This window comes from Ctenopharyngodon idella, chromosome 20 (assembly GCF_019924925.1).
Source record: "Ctenopharyngodon idella isolate HZGC_01 chromosome 20, HZGC01, whole genome shotgun sequence".
Classification (NCBI taxonomy): Eukaryota; Metazoa; Chordata; class Actinopteri; order Cypriniformes; family Xenocyprididae; genus Ctenopharyngodon; species Ctenopharyngodon idella.
The window spans coordinates 33,164,097-33,189,851 of NC_067239.1; the positions used below are offsets into that span (position 1 = coordinate 33,164,097).

General features: G+C 39.7%; 2 protein-coding genes across 3 annotated transcripts in view; both read right to left on the reverse strand.

Annotated features, from left to right (window-relative positions):
- Window positions 1–12,379: 12,379 nt before the first annotated feature.
- LOC127502943 (G-protein coupled receptor 6-like) lies at window positions 12,380–16,648 on the reverse strand. Its single transcript, XM_051876433.1, has 2 exons — window positions 16,406–16,648; window positions 12,380–14,471 (listed from the first exon to the last, which is right to left on the reverse strand). The coding sequence occupies exon 2, from the start codon at window positions 14,461–14,463 to the stop codon at window positions 13,465–13,467; it is 999 nt and encodes a 332-aa protein (XP_051732393.1). The 5' UTR covers window positions 14,464–14,471; window positions 16,406–16,648; the 3' UTR covers window positions 12,380–13,464.
- Window positions 16,649–24,871: 8,223 nt separating this feature from the next.
- The window catches only part of LOC127502406 (polyphosphoinositide phosphatase-like), a 71,443-nt gene continuing 70,559 nt past the window's right edge, over window positions 24,872–25,755 (reverse strand). For both annotated transcript variants that reach the window (XM_051875328.1, XM_051875329.1), the window contains exon 24: window positions 24,872–25,485. In XM_051875328.1, the coding sequence (XP_051731288.1) occupies window positions 25,308–25,485 (178 nt within the window). In that variant the 3' untranslated portion in view covers window positions 24,872–25,307. The remainder of the gene's footprint in view (window positions 25,486–25,755) is intronic.

Genomic DNA, 25,755 nt, shown 5'->3' on the forward strand with positions numbered 1-25,755 from the left:
GTGTATTAAGCAGTAAACCGAATACACTCTTGCACAAGTCATTTTATTGTAGGGCTGATCACAATAAGCTACAAAACTGAAAAGCATCTCTTGTGCTATAAAAGTGGAAAATAAATGGAATAATGAAAAAATAAGACTTGTGCAGAGATTAGTTTTTGCACTCCTGTAGTATTTTTCTGCCTAGCTCCAGTAATTGGTTCATTTAGATGTCATCTGATGTGTTAGCGCTAATTGACCGATTGACCAATGCAACGGCCGTTTTCAAACTTATTAGTTTGATTAACGTGTTGTGTGTAGCCTACGCTGTAATTTTCTTTGTACACGAGAGTTCATTAACATGCGGTGACAGTGGCAGATGCACAAGTTCAATATTACGCTTTTTCAAGGAAATTTGAGCAAGAAGGAGAAAAAGTGCCATCTCCTTTCCATGAGAAGACCGTGAGTGAAGCGGCTGTCATAGGGGGCAGTTGTGTCCTAATAGTTAGTCAGACTGTAAACCCGAAGGTTAGGCAGGAAGTGACTGAGGCGCCTAACCCCAAATCACTGTGTCCACGGTTTGCAGAGTGTGTGTTCAATATTCACTAATCCTAATGTGTGCACTAATGTGGATGGATAAAATGCAGAGTACAAATTCTGAGTATGGGTTACCATACTTGGCCTTCACATTTCAACAAATTATTTTAAAAATTAAGTTTTGGTACTTTAAAATATATCAAACCAAATACTAAATATTTTAGGAGCTGTCAGGAGAATATTCACCTTTAAAAGTGAGGATTATTTTTAAGGACATTAATGGCACTCGCCAGCGCCGTCTGTCTGTCAAACTGAGAAGCGCATCCGACGAAATCCTGTAATGATCTGCCGTGACCTGTAGATGTCGCTGCAGTGTCAATAATAGATCACTGAGGCGGGCAGTATTTTGTGTTTTGAGAAACATGCATGCAAATAGAAAGTCATCTCATGACAAAAATCACACAAGAGTGTGTTGTGCTGGTTGAGTGTGTGTGTGTGTGTGTTCTGAGCATTTCCCTGGAAATGAAAAGTAGTTGCTCGTAATCTATTTCCATTATGAATATGTGTGTTTACTAGTTTTTGAAATGCATCACACTTGTTTGTATATAATTACTTTTTTAAATTAACCCTCCCCCCACCAACACTGAAAGCATATTGTTTTCTAGAAGCATACGACACTAGTTTGCTAATGATTGAAAACACGTGAATGTCGCACTTTGTCGATAGTGTGTTTGATTCTAAAGCTAATAAACGAGATGATGATGGCGATGAAGAGGAGGGAAGATGCTGACGACGTTGATGATGAACGCTGAAGGTTCTGTGTCATTTAGTGGGTGTGTTGTTAAGATGACTAGAGGCGCTTTAGAAATTCAGATGGTTCGCGTGGGCGCGCATGCATAAAACATGTGAGCGCGCAAGAAAACCTTTTGCAGAGTCAGAGAGCTCAGACACCTGACCAAACACAGCGGGAATCACTTCAGCAATGTTGAGAAACAACAATGATCTCGAAACAAGATGATGCAGAATCCCAGTTAAGGCATGATAACTATAACTAAGTAGGCTACTACAGAATATGAATAATCAAATGTGAAACTAAAACACTCGCTGTATGAATTAAATTTTAAAATTTTAGCGTCCACATCAGCGCACGATGTCCTGTTGATAATAATCTTGGGCTATAATTTTGTCGTTTGCCGCTCTTTAAAGCAGGAGGGATTCTAATTGGCTGTCAGTGTATTTATTTTTCATCAGCTGGAAAACAAATCGTTTTGAAAGTGATTCAAACGATATCGTTTCTCTGTGCCGTTCGTTATAGCTGTGGTGTGAACACTGCTATTCTTTTACATTTAGAACGATTTTTTAAAACCATATCTTTATCGTTAGGCTATAGTTATCGACTTTGGTGTGCAATTATGAGCAAACATTCTTCCAATAACGTTCAAGAATGTTCATTCAGTTATCTGGTCTTTAACAAAGTCCCTTTAAGACAAGTCATTTCACTCGGCGGCCATCTTAGAAACGCCTCTCGGGCGTGCAAGTGCAGGTTCTGTCTCTTTGAATGGGGAAACATCAAATTCTCCAAAACTGTTTGCTAGGCTTTCGATTAAATTTCATATTTGAAATCACCAATGAAATCTGACAACTGTCTCATAAATTTTGTTCCTAAACACTCTAATCATGACAACAGCAACAAAAAAATGGCATTCAAGGCTGGACCAAGCTTCGTCGGGAGTTTGATTGACAGGCGATCTAACCAATCATAACGCCGAATCCGTCATTTTGTCCGACAAAGCAGTCAGGGGAGTTAGCAGATTAACGTTGGTGGACTTGAACTTGAAAAATGATGATGTCTTTCTGTGTTTGAAATGTGGTTCATTCATGTTTATTTGGTGATATAAATGAACTAGTAAGAAGAGATGATCAGTTAATGAGCCGCTTGATCTGAGGCGCTACAACAATCTGTCATGACACATTAAGGAGCCACAAAATGGTATTTATTGTTTACATTTCTTTAAATTACAAAATGTGAAATTTGAGACTTTGTTTCATATCAAAAGTAACCTGCTGTGTTTTGTCTGTCGACGTGTTGTCAGTGTCTTCTTTGCTCCGCAATGCAACATGATGTGTGGCGAGAGATCGGCATGGCTTGTCGGACATAGCAATAGGAGGCGGGTCTTTGCGAACGGTCAATTGGCAAGTGGCTCTTATTTAGAAGGCGGGACTTATTCCGCCATATTGCACATTGCACTTTCTCCGATTCATAATAATACGAGTGCACCGTCTTTCTATATATAAAGTCTTTGTCTTTAATAATGTTCTCAAAGCGTTAGTATAAAAACATTATATACACATCATTCCTGGAACGTTTTTTTTTTTCAACATTTTTTAAATGTTCTACTGGATTCAGAACATTCAGAGAAGATTCAAATGTAACATCCCATAATGTTTGAAGGCAAAAATGGAATGTTCCATTAAGGTGATCAATTTTTTGAGCAATGTTGCCGAGTGATGTTGCTTGGGCACTTTCCCATTGAGAATGGGCAACAAATGTCTGGATACGAAATGTGTTGCCCATTCTCAATTGAAAAGTGGCCAAGCAACGTCGCTCAGCAAAATTGCTCAAAAAGTTACTAAGAAAACATTTTTAAAATGTTTTGAAAAGTTGGACGTTTTGAACGTTCAGAGAACATTCATAAATACATTTTCCATACCTGCAGTAAATGGGAAAGTTTGCAAAATGTTATTAGAATATGTTTTTGTTAGTTGGGATAACCGTAGTCTCCGTAGTCTATGGCACACTTAACTGGAAACACTTCAGGATTTTCGAAGTCGTCAACTGGTTGGTTGAATTCTACAGGATGTCCGGAAGACGTGTGTGTCGCGTTCTTTAGCGGTCCGCCTGGAAACAAATGCTGTGATGCCAAACCCCCTCGTGGAAGAAGAACGCCGTCGTGTTTACAACTGTGACAATGAGCGCTTACCAGGATCAACTAAACGTAGGATTTTCAAAAGTATGTAAAGTCCATTGTCGCAGTAGACTTGCACAACGTTCTTGAAAGAATTATTTATTAGATGCACGCCGGTCTGTTATTGTAGGGACATCAACGTTACATTTTCACGCCCCTAAATGGAAAAAAACGAACTGTGATTGGTTGCGTTACATGTCAGTCAAACGTCCTCTTGCCCAATGAAAGCTGCAATAGAGTCCAGACCTTCTGCTGTCAGTCTGAAGGTCTGGCTACGCGAGACTAGAATAACCGCGACTGAACTGACAGCGCTCATAAATGTCTGCGTTGCTGATTCTCACACTAAGCTCTCGGAGATCTCAAACTGACCGTGAAGTTCAGACCATAGATGACGTCACTCTAGTAGAGATCAATAAAACACATTTAACAACATTTGCCCGGCGCTTCCGCCCAGTGAAGTGAATGCGCAGAACTCAATGACATCATGTACGTATGCAGAGGAAACCAAATGTTCATTTTGTGGACTGGAAAAAGAGACAATTTTGCATTTTTATCATTTCTTTACTCTTCAATCTTTTTTTAAACATAGAGAGAAGTTGGAAACCAAATTTTTCACATTATATAATTGAGATTAAATTGTACATTTAACCTACACACATATAATAAACATATAATGTTATAAAAGCACTGAAATGAATGAGGTGTACTTTGTTAGGTGCACCTCACTAATCCCGCGGGTTTGACCCTATTTTGCCTTCAGAACTGCCTTAATTCATTGTGGCACAGATTCAACAAACAGCTGGAAACATTCCTTCAAGGTTGAATGTGTTGTATGTTCAGAGTTCAAATAAGCACTCGTTACAACCAAGCATCTTCTGCAGACCTCGGTTGTAATGAGTGCTTATTTGACGCTCACATTTGGTGCTCATTCTGATGCACAGTTTGAACTTCAGCAGATCAAGTCTACATGCCTAAATGCATTGAGTTGCTGCCATGTGATTGGCTGATTAGACAGTTTTTTGCTCATCTGAGGAGGCTGACATACAGGTGACATTGATGCATTTGGCAGATGCTTCTATCCAATGCGACTTGCATCGCATTCAAGGTAGTACGCAAATGCATTTGCTGGGAATCGAACCCATGACCTGCTGTTTGTAATGCACGAACATGAGTAGAAGCCTCTTTTACTTACCAGCTCTAAACCTCTTGAAGACGGCTCGTCATTTATCGCCCAGCAGACACCCTCCATCCCACGTCTGCTGCGCCCACGTCCATCAGAACAGCGCTGTGATATAACACTGTTCATGTGTCATACAGCGGCTGGATTCACTGCAGAAGAGAGCAGGACGATCAGCAGGGCTTCCCTGTCTGTTCAAACACAGACCGATAACACAAACACTCCAACACTGGGTCTGCTTTGGTGTTTTATTTATAGAGAACAAAAACTCAGCCACAAACATCACAAAAAGCCTTTTTTTTTTTTTTTTTTTTTTGCCACAGCCAGACAAACTATGATTCAGGAAACCGCATGTATTAAATACAGTCCTTCTTGTGTCAAAATGAATGCCTATTATGGGCAAGATCTGTTTCTGAAAGTCAATATGCCATCAGAATCGACTTACCATTGGGAGACATACATTGTGATTGGGATCGTAATGAATACACTATATATAGAAAAATTGGCAGTGCTGCATGTTTGATTCAGAGTTGGTAAATGCCATTTCACGTTGACTTAAAATGTTTAATGTTTAAAGTATCCACGAAATGAAAATTACCTCTATCAATTTTCTAAATGCATGTTATTGATCTTATTGTGATTCATCCATGCAAGGGGCGAAGGGCCCCTATTGAAATCGTTAGCTTTCTGATTATTCTTCTTCCACTATTGAGTCTATAGTGGCCCATAGAACCGTATGGTAAAAAGTTATGAAATTTGGCACACAGATAAAGGACAGTCTGAAATGTTACCATAGCAAATTTGGAGTCTCTATCTCAAACCCTCTAGCGCCACCAACAGTTCAAAGATTTATGCTAGAAACAAAATTCTTTTTTTCCTCTGGTTCCATGGCTCATGTTGATTCGAATGCACCCTATGACGTCATTAAATTTTTTCTGCCATTTTGAATTTTCCGAAAAACCTACTTTTTCAAACTCCTCCTAAAGCATTTCTCCAATTTGCACGAAATTTGGTGTGTAGCATCTACTCACACTCCAGGCAAAAAAGTTATTAAAAGATTTTTGATCGGCCAATCTGTTCTCGTATAGCGCATGAATGAATTTGACGGCGTGCACGCAGAAATGGATTTGATGCTGTATCTTTGCAATGATTTGATGTATTGACAACAAACTTAGTATATGTCATTACAGGCATGACTTGAGGGTACATGCACAGTATCATCACAGCGCCACCTACTGGTGACGAGATAGGAAAAATGGCTATTTTTGCTTAAAACTTTTGAATGCCTTGTCCTAAAATCATGAGAATGGTCTTTTCAGATTCCTTGAGGCATGCCGAGTTGATCTTTGGTCGGCCATTTTGGGCGTCAGCCATTTTGAATTTTGTCATAAAATGCTGTGTTTTACGAACACATGAACGTATCGTTACGAAACTTGGTATGATTCATCGAGGCCATGTTCTGAGAAGACCTGTAAAGTTTTAGGTCAGCGCCCCCAAGTGGTCAAGAGATATAATGAAATTTATGAAAATGCTTATAACATATGAAAAATGCAACATTTTCATTTAACTTACATCATTAGATTTGTTGGCTTATGTTGAGTCGTACAATACCATATTTGCCGTACTCTACAATACTTACTGTCCGCCATATTGAATTTTATTCCAAACCTGCTTTTTCGAACTCCTCCTACATTTGTCCGATTTGTACGAAATTTGGTTTGTAGCATCTACAGACAAAAAGCTATTAAAAAATTTCTGATAGACCCAATCGTTGTTTTATACTGCGTCAACAAATTTGACTGCGAGCACGACAAAATGGATATGCGGTTGTATCTTTGCCAAAGTTTTGTGTATTGACACGAAACTTGGTACATGTCATCACAGGCATGACTTGAGGGTGCATGCAGAGTTTCGTCACAGCGCCACCTATTGCTCAGAAGTTATAAACTATGATATTATGTTTTAAGTGCTTTAATTGATGTAATTTAAACAGCTTTATCCTAACCTCATGATCACAGATGTCCACAAATATTTCCTTTTCTGCCCTTATTCAGCTTGATTGCTGCTTGCAGCTATATTACTTTACTTCACTATTTTATTTTATTTTTACATTTCGACCTGGTAATTTTTAATCTTTTGGTGAAACAACAGACTTTTCTCTGCTAATTTTTTAAAGCTCATTTCTTACACAATCATTTTTTTGAGCCAATCATATATAGGGGGCGATTTCCAACACAGCTGCAGTATACATAATCTATTTCACACTTTTAAGAGCTTTCAATCAAAAAACAAACATACCTACAGTAACATAATGAAATATCTGCAAAAATTGTATTTTGTCAGAATACATGACTACTTTTAAAATGGCCGTCAGTGGAGAAAGAATGACCAGCCTAAAGATACACAGATGTAGAGCACTTTTCTGTGGAAAAATATAAAACATAAATAAAAACAAGATTAAACTAAATAAATAAATCATTAATATAAATAAATAAATACATTAAATTACAGTACTATAGTGAGTAGAAAAAAATGTAATGTTAAATTTTAGGATGGGGGTCCCTTGCAAAAGGTTGATCATATATAGAGGTCTGTGGCATGTGAAAGATTGAAAACTGTTTTCAAATCTGTTAGTCTAGATAGTGTGAACTTAAAAGAACCATAAACCACTGAGCAGAAGGATTTAATGAGATGTTACAGGGACGTCCAGTACCTGCTCCACCTGCATCTGAACGAATGAATCTATATGAGCACAGATGCGCCTCGTCCAGCAGGAACTTCATTAGTGCTGAAGGAGGAAATATTCATGACTGTCGGACGAGCATCATTAATCATCGAACACAGCAGGTGCTGATAGTGACGACACAAACCACAAGATATTCTGTGACTTTACAGTTTAACCAATTATTACAGATGGCACATTTTATGACTCAAAAGCCTCCACTGTTTAACACAACATTCAAAGGCCCCCTATATATAGGCAACATGTAATATAATATGATCAAAACTATAATAATACTTAACAGGGAGTGTCAAAATAGGTGAATGAATTACCCACAAACTATGTTCTTTAATAGAAACAACAGTTATTGAGGGGAAAATATGATTTTAGTTTAAACTGCATGCATTTTGCGTGACTGTGTGGATGAATATAAGCCTTCGTAATAGATAATGCTTTACACGGAACTGTTAGAGAGCTACATATGTCAGTTTCTGTTTATTATTACGTGGATCTGTGGAATATTTGATTCTGATTGGTCAATCTCGTCATCCAGCGGTAAAAACAGATAACACAAGATCATCCGGGTAACTGAAGTCTGCAGCGCTATAGAAACGTTTTTTCCTCGTGTAAGTTTTGCGTTTGGTGAGCAAATAAAATCAATATTTTGTGTACAGTTATTTAATTATGTCATCCGGTATCGCGGACTCGCTCTCTCGTGTTTCATACGCAGCTGCCGCCATTTTGCGACTATTGTTTTGTTCACTGTAATGGATTATAAGATAACAAACAGGTACAATTTTAAATCAGTTTCATCTCAGATCAATATCTCTTATCTTCATATTCATTTATATAGCGAATTGCCATGTAATATGTGATATGACTGTACCTTATCTCTTAAATGTCCATAGTTTGAACTTGCCGCGCTAGCAACTGCTCTCTCCGCAGAAGAGCTAATAAAATATTTCGACTCAGACCAATATTTAATGTCCAGTTATTTACTTATGTGGCAAGTAGCCTTGTAATAAGTGGGATAATGTACAGTATCTCACAAAAGTGAGTACACCCCTCACATTTCAGCAACCATTTTATTATATATTCTCAAGCGACAATACTATAGAAATAAAAATTGGATATACTTTAGAGTAGTCAATGTGCTGCTTGTATAATAGTTCAGATTTACTGTCCTCTGAAAATAACTCAACATACAGCCATTATTGTCTAAATAACTGGCAACAAAAGTGAGTACACCCTAAGTGAACATGTCAAAACTGTGTCCAAAGTGTTAATATTTTGTGTGAGCACCATTGTTATTTAGCACTGCCGTAATCCTCCTGGGCATGGAGTTCACCAGAGCTGCACAGTTTGTTGCTGGGATCCTCTTCCACTTCTCCATAATGACATCACGGAGCTGCTGGATAGACACATGGCGCTTCTCCACCTTCTGCTTGAGGATGCCCCACAGGTGCTCAATAGGGTTCAGGTATGGAGACATTCTTGGTCACTCCATCACCTTCAGCTTCCTCAGCAAGGCAGTTGTCATCTTGGCGGTGTGTTTGGGGTCATTATCATGCCGCTCAGCCCAGTTTCTGAAGGAATGGCATCAAGTTCTGCTTCAGAATGTCACAGTACAGGTGCTGGTCATATAATTAGAATATCATCAAAAAGTTGATTTATTTCACTAATTCCATTCAAAAAGTGAAACTTGTATATTATATTCATTCATTACATACAGACTGATATATTTCAAATGTTTATTTCTTTTAATTTTGATGATTATAACTGACAACTAAGGAAAATCCCAAATTCAGTATCTCAGAAAATTAGAATATTGTGAAAAGGTTCAATATTGAAGACACCTGGTGCCACACTCTAATCAGCTAATTCACTCAAAACACCTGCAAAGGCCTTTAAATGGTCTCTCAGTCTAGTTCTGTAGGCTACACAATCATGGGGAAGACTGCTGACTTGACAGTTGTCTAAAAGACGACCATTGACACCTTGCACAAGGAGGGCAAGACACAAAAGGTCATTGCAAAAGAGGCTGGCTGTTCACAGAGCTCTGTGTCCAAGCACATTAATAGAGAGGCGAAGGGAAGGAAAAGATGTGGTAGAAAAAAGTGGCTAGGGATAACCGCACCCTGGAGAGGATTGTGAAACAAAACCCATTCAAAAATGTGGGGGAGATTCACAAAGAGTGGACTGCAGCTGGAGTCAGTGCTTCAAGAACCACTACGCACAGACGTATGCAAGACCTGGGTTTCAGCTGTCGCACTCCTTGTGTCAAGCCACTCTTGAACAACAGACAGTGTCAGAAATGTCTCGCCTGGGCTAAAGACAAAAAGGACTGGACTGCTGCTGAGTGGTCCAAAGTTATGTTCTCTGATGAAAGTAAATTTTGCATTTCCTTTGGAAATCAGGATCCCAGAGTCTGAAGGAAGAGAGGAGAGGCACACAATCCACGTTGCTTGAGGTCCAGTGTAAAGTTTCCACAGTCAGTGATGGTTTGGGGTGCCATGTCATCTGCTGGTGTTGGTCCACTGTGTTTTCTGAGGTCCAAGGTCAACGCAGCCATATACCAGGAAGTTTTAGAGCACTTCATGCTTCCTGCTGCTGACCAACTTTATGGAGATGCAGATTTCATTTTCCAACAGGACTTGGCACCTGCACACAGTGCCAAAGCTACCAGTACCTGGTTTAAGGACCATGGTATCCCTGTCCTTAATTGGCCAGCAAACTCGCCTGACCTTAACCCCATAGAAAATCTATGGGGTATTGTGAAGAGGAAGATGCGATATGCCAGACCCAACAATGCAGAAGAGCTGAAGGCCACTATCAGAGCAACCTGGGCTCTTATAACACCTGAGCAGTGCCACAGACTGATCGACTCCATGCCACGCCGCATTGCTGCAGTAATTCAGGCAAAAGGAGCCCCAACTAAGTATTGAGTGCTGTACATGCTCATACTTTTCATGTTCATACTTTTCAGTTGGCCAAGATTTCTAAAAATCCTTTCTTTGTATTGGTCTTAAGTAATATTCTAATTTTCTGAGATACTGAATTTGGGATTTTCCTTAGTTGTCAGTTATAATCATCAAAATTAAAAGAAATAAACATTTGAAATATATCAGTCTGTGTGTAATGAATGAATATAATATACAAGTTTCACTTTTTGAATGGAATTAGTGAAATAAATCAACTTTTTGATGATATTCTAATTATATGACCAGCACCTGTACATGTTGTAATCCATGTTTCCCTCAATGAAGCGCAGCTCCCCAGTCCCAGCAGCACTCATGCAGCCTCAGACCATGATGCTACCACCACCATGCTTGACTGTAGGCAAGACACAATTTTCTCGGTACTCCTCACCAGGGCGTCGCCACACATGCTGGACACCATCTGAGCCAGACAAGTTTATCTTAGTCTCATCAGACCACAGGACATGGTTCCAGTAATTCATGCTCTTGGACAGGTTGTCTTCAGCAAACTGTTTGCGGGCTTTCTTGTGAGCCAGCTTCCGTCTGGGATGACGGCCATTCAAACAGACTTGTTGCAGTGTTCGGCGTATGGTCTGAGCACTGACAAGCTGACCTTCCGCAACCTCTAAAGCAATGCTGGCAGCACTCATGCATCTGTTTTTTTGAAGCCAGCTTTTGCACCTGACGCACAGCACGAGGACTCAACTTCTTTGGCCTGCTCCAAGTCTTGGAAAACCTCTGTATGACCCTGGCCACTGTACTGTAACTCAGTTTCAGGGTGTTTCCGATCTTCTTACAGCCTAGGCCATCTTTGTGGAGAGCAATAATTCTAATACTCGAATCATCAGAGGGTTCTTTGCCATGAGGTGCCATGTTGAACATCCAGTGATCAGTATGAGAGGAATGTACTCAAAGCATCAGATTTTAACTGCTCTAATGCAAGATCCACACATTTGTATGGTCCTGTCAAGCAGACAAAAACATGAACATGATGAATAGGACATGTGGCTTTGCATGGTTAAAAAATGTAGAGCTGTTATCACTTAGTGTGTACTCACTTTTGTTGCCAGTTTTTGACAATAATGGAATAATTTTCAGAGGACAGTAAATCTGTACTGCTATACAAGCAGCACATTGATTACTCTAAAATATATACAAGTATCATTTCTATAGCATTGTCCCTTGAGAAGATATACTAAAATAATTGCTGAAATGTGAGGGGTGTACTCACTTTTGTGAGATACCGTACATCCAGCCAGTTGTTATTGCAAAATAAACCCTAACAGGGTGATCAGGACCCAAGCTATGTTATCCCTTACATAAAATACCTGTTGAGTAATAAAAACACCATCATCTCCGCATCGCTTTTACTAAATTTCAGTTCTCACCATCTCTGAAAAGCCAAGCCGATGTTTTATCACGAGCTCTGTCGCGTTCTGTTTTCGCCAGCAGACTCTCTTTTGTTTGGCGTTTGTTTAAAACAGGAGATTCCCTGGAGGTTGGAGGTTTAGCTGCTCCATGTCGATCTTTCTCACTTGGTGACAACTAACCTCTGAAACTCCCACACCAGACAGCAACTTTTCTCTATTTATGGATATGAGACATGCACGGGCGAGTGACATATGTACGCAATTTCCTGCCAAAACCATCCCATCGGGTCTAAAATATAAACACTTACCACAGTGAATCAGGGTAGGACAAAAACATGTTTTGGAAGAAGGATTGATAATGTTTTGACTTATTCAAATTGTTAATTTTGAACAAAAAACGTTACATAGTGTATCTTTAAGTGTGTTGGCATTAATATACAGAAATATAAATATAATACACAGTACTATTAATGTACAGAACATTTTCACAAAGGGAGAGTTTAGACAAAAATTACCATTATGTCTTTATTTGCTCACCTTCATGTCACTGCAAAATTTTCTTTCTTTTGAAGGACACAAAAGATGATGTTTTGAAGAACGTTGGGAACCAAACAACATTGATTTTCATTACATCTTTCATTACATCTCAAAATATCTTGGGCTTGGAACGACATGAATGAGTAAATGATGACAGAATGATCATTTTTAGTTGGACTGTCCTTTGCATTATTACTTTAGTTCCTCACACACTTTGACCCGACAAAGCAATAAAAAAAACAGTCCATTTTTCTTGAGCTTTTCATGTTTTATTTTGTGTTCACTGTTTTGTATAAAATGTACATTCATGGACAACATTACAAAATAGAAAACCCATCACATGAGTAAAACACGTAGGCCTACGCAATACTGCTTTGGCATCTAGATTTGTACAGTAAAGTGCAACATGTGGCTTATAAATAATATAAATATACATTCTCGATGCGGGTTGTTGCTTGTTCACAGCGTGTCGAGACGTCCTGGTCTCAGTAAAGTGCAATTGAACAACAGACACTTTGAGCGCCATATTTATACTTATGCACATGAACGAGAGTGTTTAACCCTATAAATCCTACTGTATTGTATGTGACACGTGGATTTCTAAGGCCTCTAAATGATGCAGGCAATCTCCTCCAGTCCTTCTGTTGTCTGATTGATAGTTTAGACTGTTTTATCCAGTAAAAGTCTTTTAGTATAACTGTACAAACGTCCTCCGCTTCACGTGTCTTTCTGCTGTCAAATCTGCACTGATTTTTATCAAGTAAACGTAAGAATAACTTTGATATTGTTAGTAATATTTCAACTTCGGTTTACTTGATTATCCAGACATCGTTCAGTAGAAAAATCATGAGTATCAAATATGATCATCAGGCTTTTGAGGAAGGTTTATTTGTTCATCTCTCAATCATCATTGTATTGCATTGCATTATATGTTTTAAAACTACAGAGCTTTGATCATAAACTAAGAATTTAAAAATCACATTATTGGGAGATATTTATATTAATAAAGATCTCATTGATTTGCATTACCTTTATTTTTGAGCATATAAACTGAAGTTTGGCCCTCTAGCGTTTGTTTCTCTCACTATATCAGACTATATTAGCCATAAAAGCCTGATGTATCAAATATGATGCTCAACAGCAACAAAAAAAATGTTGTCTAAAGGTTGGATAAACTGTTCCAGGGTTGAAAAGCAAAGATCTACACCTCGCTGGGCGATCTGGAGCGGTACGAGCCGTTGCTCTGAAAGCAGCCGCAGAAGAGCATGTAAATGGAGCGCTGGATCTCGGGGTTGCGGTAGGCGTAGATGATGGGGTTGATCATGGAGTTGTACGTGGCGGGGAGCAGCGTGGCGTACGTGTACACCTGCGGATACTCGCGCTCCCCGACCAGACAGTAAATGGCGAACGGCAGCCAGCTGGCGCCGAACGTGCCCAGGATGATGGCGAGCGTGGAGACGCCCTTCTTGGTGGCCACGTAGTGCGAGGTGGTGAAGAAGTGCTGCTGCAGCGCGATCTGGTGCGCGTGCCGACAAACTATTTTGCAGATCTTGAAGTACAGGCTGAGCATGAGGGCGAAGATGACGAAGAAGGACGCGGCCAGCAGGGTGAGGTTGGTGCGCTTGAGCGGACGCACGATGCTGCAGGTGGACGCGTCGTCCAAGCAGTTCCAGCCCAAAATGGGCAGCAGTCCCAGGGCGAGCGACGCACCCCACGTTCCCACCAGCATCAGGTGCACGTAATGCAGCGTCTTCTCGGAGAAGTACGTCAAGGCGTTGTACAGTGACAGATAGCGGTCGACCGTGATGGCCAGCAGGCTGCTGATGGACGCTGTGAAGGAAGCCACCAGGAATCCCACCGTGATAAGGCTGATGGTCTCGGACGAGACCAGATACTGGAACGCAAAGTTCAGGATTAATCCCATGCCGGCCAGGAGGTCAGCGGTGGCGAGGCTGCCGATCAGGACGAACATGGGGTTACGCAGCGTTGGCGAGTAGAAGATGATGGCCACCACGATGGCGTTCTCGCAGGCGATCACCGTCCCCGACAGGCACAGCATGATGTCCCACGGGTTCACGTGGAAATCCAGGGCCGCCGATGAGAGCGCCAGGCTGCGGTTGCCATCGAAGGCTTCGGCTTCCAGCCATGAGGACGACGGCAGACCCGCAGCGCTCTCATTGAGCGCTCCGCTCTCGTTCATCTCTCAACCTGGACACAAAATATAATTTGCATGAAAGTCAATTGGAGTCAGTTGTGTTTTCCTCATGCACAAGGCAAAATACATTATTTTATTTGAGCATAAACATCTTTTAAACATCATAAGCTCTTATAGTTTGGGAAATGCATCAAGTACATCTATAAATGTCATGTAGAGACTCCACTAAATCATGTGCAAGAAGAAATCTTTGAAAATCAGTTGGTGCTGAATCTCAGAACAAGCATTTTATTCATGCATAAGCTGAAATAAAGAGTTTTATTTGAGGATAAACATCTTTTAAATTTCTTAGTTTAGAAAAATTCATCAACTATAAATGACGTAGAGACTTCAGTGTATCATTTGCATGAAGAAATCTCTGCAATTCTTGGCAAATAAAAATTGGTGCTGAATCTAAGAATGAGCATTTTCTTCATGCATAAGCTGAAATAAAGAGTTTTATTCAAGGATAAACATCTTTTAAATTTCTTAGTTTAGAAAAATTCATCAACTAACTCTATAAATGATAAGTGTATCATTTGCATGAAAATCAATTGGAGCTGAATCACAGAATAAGCATTTTCCTCATGCATAAGGCAAAATAAATTATTTTATTGGAGCATAAACATCTTTTAAACATCATAAACTCTTATAGTTTGGGAAATGCATCAAGTAAAATCTATAAATGTCATGTAGAGACTCCACTAATTCATGTGCATGAAGAAATCTCTGAAAACCAATTGGAGCTGTCCATGGTGCTGAATCTTACAACAAGCATTTTCTTCATGCATATGCTAAAATAAAGGGTTTTATTCAATCTTTTAAACATTACATTTTAGTTTAGACAAATCCATCAACTAACTCTATAAATGACATGTAGAGACTTCAGTGTATCATTTGCATGAAGAAACCTTGGCCATTACAATTTGGCGCTGAATCTTAGAATGAGCATTTTCTTCATGCGCAAGCCAAAATAAAGCAGTTTATTTGAGAATAAACATCTTTTAAACATTATAAGCTCTTAGTTCAGAAAAAAATGCATCAGATAAATGGCATGTAGAGATTCTAAATAACCCACTCAATAATGACTTATGCAATGATATTCTTACTTTTTGCATTCAGTTAATGTGGGCAAACATACAAACTCTGCATTTAACACTTCACCACAACACATTAAGACGTTTCATAGTATCTTTTGCATGAAGAAATCCATTGAAAATCAATTGGAGCTGCTCAAGAACGATGCGTTTTCCTCATGCACAAGGCGAAATAAAGCGTTTTATCTGAGCAGAAACAGCTTTTAAAAGACATAAGCTCTTAGTTCAGTACATAATATGCAAATATGCATGAACGAAAAAGAAATAGAAAGCACTACGTGGGCAGAAGTGACGTTTCTCTAGGGGACTTCTTGTATAAATTAACGCGTAAAACCATATTAAGCGTACTTAAAAATCACAATCAATTTGGCAGGAGAGCTAAACAAACACAAACTCATCTCTAGGGTATTTAACCATTGAAAATCGCTCCAAACTGTGGATCCAAAAACCCACTTTTACTCACGGAAAAAATTACAAAACGTTTGTTTGTGCATAAACTTCTTTTGAAAGAAATAGTCGCCACTCCATGATTGCATGTGGACAAAAGTCTATTTGGTCGATATCGCACGTAGACTAACACATACAACCATACTAAGAAGTAAAATCTCATCATTTAAAATCCAATTTAACATTCGGAAAGGTTTGCATAATCAAAAACAAACATATGCTTGATAAGTGGCGCTCGAGCTTCTCACTGCTGCTCTCCGTAGTGCTGAAAATAAGAACTTCGCTTCAGCAAAAATGACAAAATAATTCGCTTTGTTTGTGCACAAACACTCAAAACTTGCACTTCAAATGCAGCATCTCATCTGAGTTTATAATCGGGAAAAACACGCAGTCGGTTGTCATACCTTTTCCTTCACATGGAGGAAAACAGAGACGGAAAGGCTTTCTTCTGCAGACCGCTCGCGTGTTCTTCTTCAGGTGAATCCTTTACTCCGGTTGGGATTTCCAGACATGAGTCCTGGATCCATGCGGGAGTGGAGAGGGACTGACTGGCGTCTGCGGCTCCGCGCGGCGCTAATAAACCCTGGTGACGTCAGCGCGCCGCCGACTTTCCTCTGCGCGAGACCGAACATCATTCAGCGAACAACATCAGCGATATGATCGCAAGTTCTGATGTGCATAAGATAATAACATATCATGTTTGATCCAATGCAACATACTGAGCGCGTGCACGTGACACTTTCTGTTATAATGCATTGACAAAATACTGTATTTGACACTAAATCTGTTTGCATTCAATCAAGGAAACTTTGTTTAACATTATTCACAACAATGCTTGAATGCATACTGCTCACAGGTGCATGCTGTCAGTACTATACACGCTAAAAAAATCTTGGGTTATTTTTTCTACACAAGTCCTGCATTTTTTGGGTTGTTTTTCCAGTGTTTGGGTCGTTTGGGACATAACAACCTGGTGTTTGGGTAGTTTTTGTGTAACCCAGCTCCTGGGTCAGACGTAACGACCCAGCGTTTGGGTAGTTTTTGCGTTACCCTGATCCTGGGTCGGACGTAACGACCCGGCGTTTGGGTAGTTTTTGCGTTACCCTGATCCTGGGTCAGACGTAACAACCCAGCGTTTGGGTAGTTTTTGCGTTACCCTGATCCTGGGTCAGACATAACGACCCAGCGTTTGGGTAGTTTTTGTGTTACCCTGATCCTGGGTCGGACGTAAGGACCCAGTGTTTGGGTAGTTTTTGCGTTACCCTGATCCTGGGTCGGACGTAACGACCCAGCGTTTGGGTAGTTTTTGCGTTACCCTGATCCTGGGTCAGACGTAACAACCCAGCGTTTGGGTAGTTTTTGCGTTACCCTGATCCTGGGTCAGACATAACGACCCAGCGTTTGGGTAGTTTTTGCGTTACCCTGATCCTGGGTCGGACGTAAGGACCCAGCGTTTGGGTAGTTTTTGCGTTACCCTGATCCTGGGTCAGACGTAACGACCCAGCGTTTGGGTAGTTTTTGCGTTACCCTGATCCTGGGTCAGACGTAACGACCCAGCGTTTGGGTAGTTTTTGCGTTACCCTGATCCTGGGTCGGACGTAAGGACCCAGCATTTGGGTAGTTTTTGCGTTACCCTGATCCTGGGTCGGACGTAACAACCCAGCGTTTGGGTAGTTTTTGCGTTACCCTGATCCTGGGTCAGACGTAACAACCCAGCGTTTGGGTAGTTTTTGCGTTACCCAGATCCTGGGTTAGACGTAATAATTATTTTATCTAAAAATTCGTTATTGTTCTGTATATCGTTTAATTTTATGCAAAGCAACATACAGGGGCGTGATGTGAGTCACCTAAACGAGTGTTGCATCGGTCTTTTCGCGTGATGGAAATGCCTGAGGCCTTGCATAAAATGTTATCATTTTATTAAAAAATAACCAGAATATAAATACATAGGATGTTAAAATATGTTCTCAGAACTGTATGGTGATTGGTTATGGACAGGTTATGGAGTCAGTCACAGCATTTTTCGGCTACGAGTGAAACGCAGGCGGCGGCCTGAAGTTATCAGTTCCCCCGCCGAACGCGAGTCATCTCCGGCACGAGATCCAGCGCCGTTACGGTGGAAACAGACAACAGAGACTGATCGATTACACTTGAATTACTAATAAAAATGTTTCATTTTTACTTCTAATATTTGTTAAACAAGCTTAAATGTAGGCAATATGTATTAAAAAATTATATAAAATATGCTTTACTATAAAATACGATGGAAAATAAAGGAATTATCATGCAAACCAGTGGTTGTGTGGAGTATTTAAAAAAAAAGTTAATCCATAAACATTAATTCATGTATGAAGTAAATAAAATAAAATAAGCTAGTACAACCCATTATGCTGGGTTAAATAAACAACTGGGTAAAATTAACCCACCATGTGCTCTGTCCTATATTTACCCAGCCCTTGGGTTGAAAACAAACAACCCAAATTGGGTTGTTATTAGTACATGGTTTTAAATTGGCAGTAGTTTGCATTGAAAAAGATGAAGACAAAGCTTAATCTACTGACACTGCGACATACAGAACAATCAATGAAATTAATCAGCTAAAATCCATCTAAAAATTATTGCAGCTCATTGTAGGCCCATATTTCACCAACCTATATCCTTCGTTTTATGAACCCAACCATTGGGTTACACATATTGGGTCACTATATTGGGTTATTTTTATCCCAATTCATTAAGTGAATAGGGTACATTTGCATTTGAAATATGTTCGTCCTACACAACTCAAGTTGGGTTGAAAATTGGGTTGGTTGGGTTAAATGTTTGCACAACATGCTGGGAAGTTTTATTTAACTCAACTATTGTTTGGAAATTAGTGTATTACTTGCTCAAAATAGGTGAACCCAAAATAGGTTGGAAATTAAAATGTATTAATATGTTTAATAAATGAACATTTATTAAAAAGTAAAAAAAATTGCTTATTAATAAATGTTCACATTTGTAATATTATTGTTGCCTCTAGTAATAATGTGTCTGATTTTTAATTTCCAACATACTTTGGGTTCATTTTAAGCCAGACATATAGTGATTTTTAAACAATAGTTGAGTTTAATAAAACTGACCAGCAGGTTGGGCAAACATTTAACCCAACTACTGGGTCAAAACAACCCAACCGCTGGGATTGTCCATTTTCAACCCATCTTGGGTTGTTTTTAATCCAGCATTTTTTAATCTGATACAATCAGTGTACCATAGTACAGCCACAGTACAAGATTTAAAAGCACAGATATTACATTCACACAACTTCTGAGCAAAGGAGAACATGTTCAAGGAAAGGTGACAGAAACATTCCCATCCAGAGAAGCCTGAAGAAACAGTCTGTGTAATGGAGCTCATGAGGTGAATGTTCTGTTCACAGTCAAATATTCACAGTGAACATCTGAATGATCACAGCAGCCGTGTGCCTTTCTAAAGCTCCCTCAGTGTCCGTCTTCATCTGCTGTCAGGCAATTTACAGGACGCTCAGAGAGAGAGAGAGATTATACACATGATGATCATAACTAAAGATTCTGGTTGCGTTTTAATCAAAGAGAGATCTGAAAGTTTCTAAGTTTGAGGCTAAAACTAGACTTACATGCACCGAAGAACATTAGTATAATCCTATTTGATAATAATAATAATAATATTAATATTAATACCAGAGTCATGATGTCTGTCACTATAGTTTCTGCCTGCAGTGAAGCTCTTCTCTCTCTCTGTATCTCTCCATCTATCCTTCTCTCTGTATCCTAGTAACCAGCGCAGCTACATGCATTTACTCTCTGCTGAAAAATACGAGCGATTAGAGCAATGTAAACAGAGAAAGAGGAGGGAGAGAAAGACTGAATGAAGTGAATTATACACAAACACCTGATCCTTACAATAACACACCAATAATAATTCATGTTCAAATGTCTGATCAAACACAATCAAATGAAAACAAAAACTGCTTTATATGAAGAAATATTCATGATTCGGTTCCTATCAGGTCTTTCACAGTCAGTTTTGAAGGCAGATCTCATCATGCTTCCCCAGTTGATTAATCACTGAACAATAAGACGATTGTTTAGTATTACAAGTTTTCTGAAACGCTGTTTAAATGATACGTTATCTCATTAATTATGTACTAATTTGCATACACTTCTGGACACCAGATAAAGCCAGTTTCAAAACTCCTGTTGATGTATTAAGAGTTAAAGGTCTTTTTATCACTCCATAAATCAGAAAATACTGTCAACAGCCAGAAAACACGTTTTTAGGAATAAAAATTATGCAATTCTCAAATTGTGAATTGTGAGATATACAGTAAACGCACAATTGAGAGGAAAAAAGTCTGAACTGTGAAATAAAAAGTAGCAATTACCTTTTTTAATTGCAAGTTTATATCTCACAATTCTGAGAAAAAGTGAGAATTGCGAGTTATAACTCAGAATCGCAAGAAAAAGTCAAGAATTGTGAAATATAAAGACGCAATTACCTTTTATTCTGTGGCAGAAACAAGCTTCCATAGACTTCTGACTGGAAAAAAAACCCCACGGCCTTTAAAGATACACTATATTGCCAAAAGTATTGGGACACCCCTCCGAATCATTGAATTCAGGTGTTTCAATCACTTCCATGGCCACATGTGTATAAAATCAAGCACTAGGCATGCAGACTGCTTCTACAAACATTTGTGAAAGAATGGGTCGCTCTCAGGAGCTCAGTGAATTCAAACGTGGTACCGTGATAGGTTGCCACCTGTGCAATAAGTCCATTTGTAAAATTTCCTCACTACTAAATATTCCACGGTCAACTGTTAGTGGTGTCATAACAAAGTGGAAGCAATTGGGAACAACAGCAACTCAGCCACGAAGTGGTAGGCCACGTAAAATCACAGAGCGGGGTCAGCGCATGCTAAGACACACAGTGCGCAGAAGTCACCAACTTTCTGCAGAGTCAATAGCTACAGACCTCCAAACTTCATGTGGCCTTCAGATTAGCTCAAGAACAGTGCGTAGAGAGCTTCATGGAATGTGTTTCCATGGCCGAGCAGCTGCATCCAAGCCTTACATCACCAAGTACAATGCAAAGCATCGGATGCAGTGGTGTAAAGCACGCCGCCACTGGACTCTAGAGCAGTGGAGACGTGTTCTCTGGAGTGACCAATCACGCTTCTCTGTCTGGCAATCCCATGGACGAGTCTGGGTTTGGTGGTTGCCAGGAGAATGGTACTTGCCTGACTGCATTGTGCCAAGTGTAAAGTTTGGTGGAGGGGGATTATAGTGTGGGGTTGTTTTTCAGGGGTTGGGCTTGGACCCTTAGTTCCAGTGAAAGGAACTCTTAATGCTTCAGCATAACAAGACAATTTCATGCTCCCAACTTTGTGGGAACAGTTTGGGGATGGCCCCTTCCTGTTCCAACATGACTGCGCACCAGTGCACAAAGCAAGGTCCATAAAGACATGGATGAGCGAGTTTGGTGTGGAGGAACTTGACTGGCCTGCACAGAGTCCTGACCTCAACCCGATAGAACACCTTTGGGATGAATTAGAGCGGAGACTGTGAGCCAGGCCTTCTTGCCAACATCACTGCCTGACCTCACAAATGCGCTTCTAGAAGAATGGTCAAAAATTCCCATAAACACACTCCTAAACCTTGTGGAAAGCCTTCCCAGAAGAGTTGAAGCTGTTATATCTGCAAAGGGTGGGCCAACTCCATATTAAACCCTACGGATTAAGAATGGGATGTCATTAAAGTTCATGTGCACGTAAAGGCAGGCGTCCCAAAACTTTAGGCAATATAGTCTATGTATTGAAATTGAAATCGCACAAATAGAAAAGACATTACGAAAATCTCAAAATTGACCAGTGCATGAAAAACGATGTTTAGTATCTTGTCTTAAAGGAGACATATCATGAAAATCTTTTTCCGTGTTTAAGTGCTATAATCGTGTCCCGGTGCATCTACCAACCCAGAAAACGTGAAAAAGAACAACCCAGTAACTTTGTTTTGGTAAGCCTTTCTCTGCAAGCATGTGAAACAACGAGCCACTCCGATTTTGCTCCCCTTGTGACATAGGAAGGGGATCTTATTATAATATTACCACCCCTTAATCTGTATGTTTCCACCATAGACTGTATATATGGACATAGTGTCCATAATGTAACCTGTAGGTTTCTGAAGAGCATTTTTGAAGCCTAAAGTGGGCCGTCGCCATCTTGGCAGCGCGTCACTCCCAGATAACTGAAAATGGGCAAAGAGGCGGAACATGGGTGGAGCTGAGGTGCTGGTTGCTGAAACCACGCCCGCCTAGCTCGACATGACCAAGTTAGCTCAGGCTAAGGAGCTATCTATCTATCTTAAATATTAATAAAGATGATAAATTAAACATCATTTGAAAGTTCTAAAGGTTTAATGTCAATCTACAGTGTCTGTTTTATGATATAAATGCTCCAGAACCAGTAATATTGTAATCTGTGTCGGGTGTGCAAATGACAACACGCAAAATCAAAACGAGACTTCATACCTTTGTAATGAAATAGCGATCATGAGATGAATCCAATCCATCACACTTGTCCATTAAAAAAATATTTTGTCCACAAAAGCATTAAATCCATGAAATATTGATATATTGTCCATTGCTTGCATCACATTTCTTCTGAACGATCTGCTCTCCATCATCATTCTTCAAGAAATTATGCAATCTGATCAGCGTTTATGTTGTATAAGTACTGTATATGATCGTATACATTAGACTCTCACAAGTCCACGTCCAAAGTATAATTTTTCAAAATAGTGCAGCAGTTTTAGCTATAATATCCAAGCAGTGCTGTTGGATTTTGTGGTGTCTTGAGAGGCATATTCTCCAGCCATTGACATTGTAGTAAATCTGACGAACAAAACTTTTAGCCAATGCCAAGATGATCCAACAACGTGTGTTCTGTTTATCTTCTGCACGTGTGCACAGCCGCTGGAATTAGCTGAGGTGACGTGACGGCTAACAGACAGCAGACAAACGGCTAGTAGTGACAGCAGCGGCAATCCACCTGTCACTCAAGTGGCCACGCCCTTAATTATGCAGAACTTTAAGGCTTAATATAATTTAAACAGATGAGTTATAAAAAAAATTCACCCCCACTTTTTGTACCAGACTGTAAACATGTTTTTTCTGCTGTAAAGTTGGGCATTTTAACATGGGGGAGAGTAGCCTGTCCCTAGCGGCCAGTCGATGAATTGCAGTTTAAGTCACTTCCATGTTGGCTTCAAGAGAGACCGCGGGAGGTTGCCGCTTGGTTTCCACCGACAAACGCAATTGAATGTCTTCAGGATTACTAAAGCTACATGAAAGCTAATGTGTTTTGTTAGCACGTTGCTAACGTACTGTTAAATGTGGCTAAAGTTACCATTGTTTCTTACTGTATTCACGGAGACCAGAGCCATGTCGTTATTTTCATTTTTAACCAGAAAACGCTTGCAGTCTGTATAATTCATAAACGCATCTCCATTCTCATTGAGTCTCTCCAACAGTGTGTAGCTTTAGCCACGTTAGCCGTGCAGCACGCTATCAAACTCATGTTAGCAAACATCCACAAAATACACGCCATACATGATCTGATATGCTGCATCACAAACAGTTTGTAATGATCCATTTTGAGAGTTATATTTGCTGCGTGAGCTTCTCCTGTATTGTTTATGCCTCAGTGTACTGGAATCGCGAGCTTGGGAGCGGGAAGCATGAGCTCATTTGCATTTAAAGGTACACGCACCAAATCAGCGCATTTTTTTAAAACATGGTATAATAAAAAATTCATGGGGCATTTTGAGTTGAAACTTCACAGACACTTTCTGGGGACACCAGAGACTTATATTACATCTTGTAAAAAGGGGTGTAATAAAAAGTGCCCCATTATGCTATTTTAAAGGTTTCTGATTTTGTTTTAGAATCTCCTACTACAGGTTTAACATTAAAAAAAACATTAATTTTCTCATAATATCCACTACAGCATCAGCTCTCTTCTGAAAGAGTCTGAAACACTTCTACAAACAATTCAGTCTCTCTAAGCCCCGCCTTTCTGAGAGCTGCTCTGCTCTGATTGGTCAGAAACCAAACGCTCATTATCATATCTGAGTATCTGACACACAGTGATACGAACAGTAACGATGGCGTGGGTTTTACCGTATCAATCTCATCAAAGTGGATTTGCTTTGGCAGCAGAAAACAGCGTCTTCTCGACATGAACAACACGAACCAAACTCTTCCAGTCTCAGATACAACTACAGTGATTGAGGGCGGGGCAAAGAGACGCTGTTCAGCCAATGAGGATCATAGACTGGTATTTATGCAAATTAGTTACAAACCTAAGTAGGTTCAGCAGGAAGTGAGACTGGAATTACTGACGACTCGTTTCACAATCGATTCATTCGTTTAGGAAAAACTCTTGATCTTTGCAGACCTTTAACATCCACAAACAGCTCACTACATGAAAGGGAATATCCGGAAAAGCACAATAGGGGCACTTTAAATCCTTGTCTACTTCTCACTTTTAATAACCTCAGCGAGTGAGATAAAAAAAGAAAATTCACATTTTTAAATATTTTTGTCCACGTCTCACTTTATTCCTGTCCTGAAATGAATGGAGCTTTAATCAGACCTGTAATCAGCAGTGAGCGAGTGAGTGAGTATGCATGAGTGTGTGTGTGTGTGTGTGTGTGTGTGTGTGTGTGTTCGTAAGTTTCCACCTGCTGCCATGTGACTGATTTCTGCAGACACTGTGCACTGGATTCAGACTCACGAGGCACATGGACGGAGAAACGAGACGCAGCAGAGAGAGAGAGAGAGAGAACTGAAACACCTTTGTTAAACTCTTAAGGATCTTTTATTATATTATGTACATATGCAACCTTAAACATCAAATTAACATCATCAGGCACAACATAATTAGATGAACGACTTGTTGATGTTTTTCTTCATGATCAACAGGTTCAAACTTTCCCTTTCTGACGAATGTCCGCCTGTTTAAACATCAGCGCAGGACTAGAATCGCTTTATAATGATTAACTGCTCGTGTCTCATCAAGGAGAAACGCTCTTGCGTTGCTTTTTATAGGGAAAGGAATGTCAGATATTATTTTCGATGGTCAATTTACTGAGCGAGACGGAGAACCGTTGCTCTTTACCATGAAATAAGACTGTATTTATCTGTATTCTTCAGCTTGATGTAAAACTGAAGACTGACGAATGAAATAGAAGTATGTGAATTTCTTCTACACACAAACGAATGCGGCTGGGTTCACATGTATCTGTTTCTGATGTACTCGCGGTACATGAGCACGTCCTCCTGACACAGAGTCCTGACCCAACCACGACCCGTCTGAACGTGACACTTGAACACCGAGTGGCTCTGGACGTCCACCGCCGGGGCGGACACCTCGTACACGCTGTCCGACGGGAACGAAGACACCGGAATACTGCCAGGGAAAAAAAACAGATACATTAGAGTAAAAATGTGTTTAAAAAATACTATAATATTTAATTCTAATAACTGAATATCAAACGAAATATTTTTCATTTTTAAAGAGAATATGTATGAAATTATACAATTTTAAAAAATGCTATAATATAAAATTATTTAATTGTAAAAATTAAATATTTAATAAATCTTTTTATTTTCAAAGAGAATATGTATGGAGTTAGATTACAAATATTTTTAAAAATACTATAATATAAAAATGTTTAAT

What these genes read in the sequence shown, in the direction of transcription:
- LOC127502943 (XM_051876433.1), bottom strand. Translation starts at nt 14,463, where the DNA reads ATGAACGAGAGCGGAGCGCTCAATGAGAGCGCTGCGGGTCTGCCGTCG.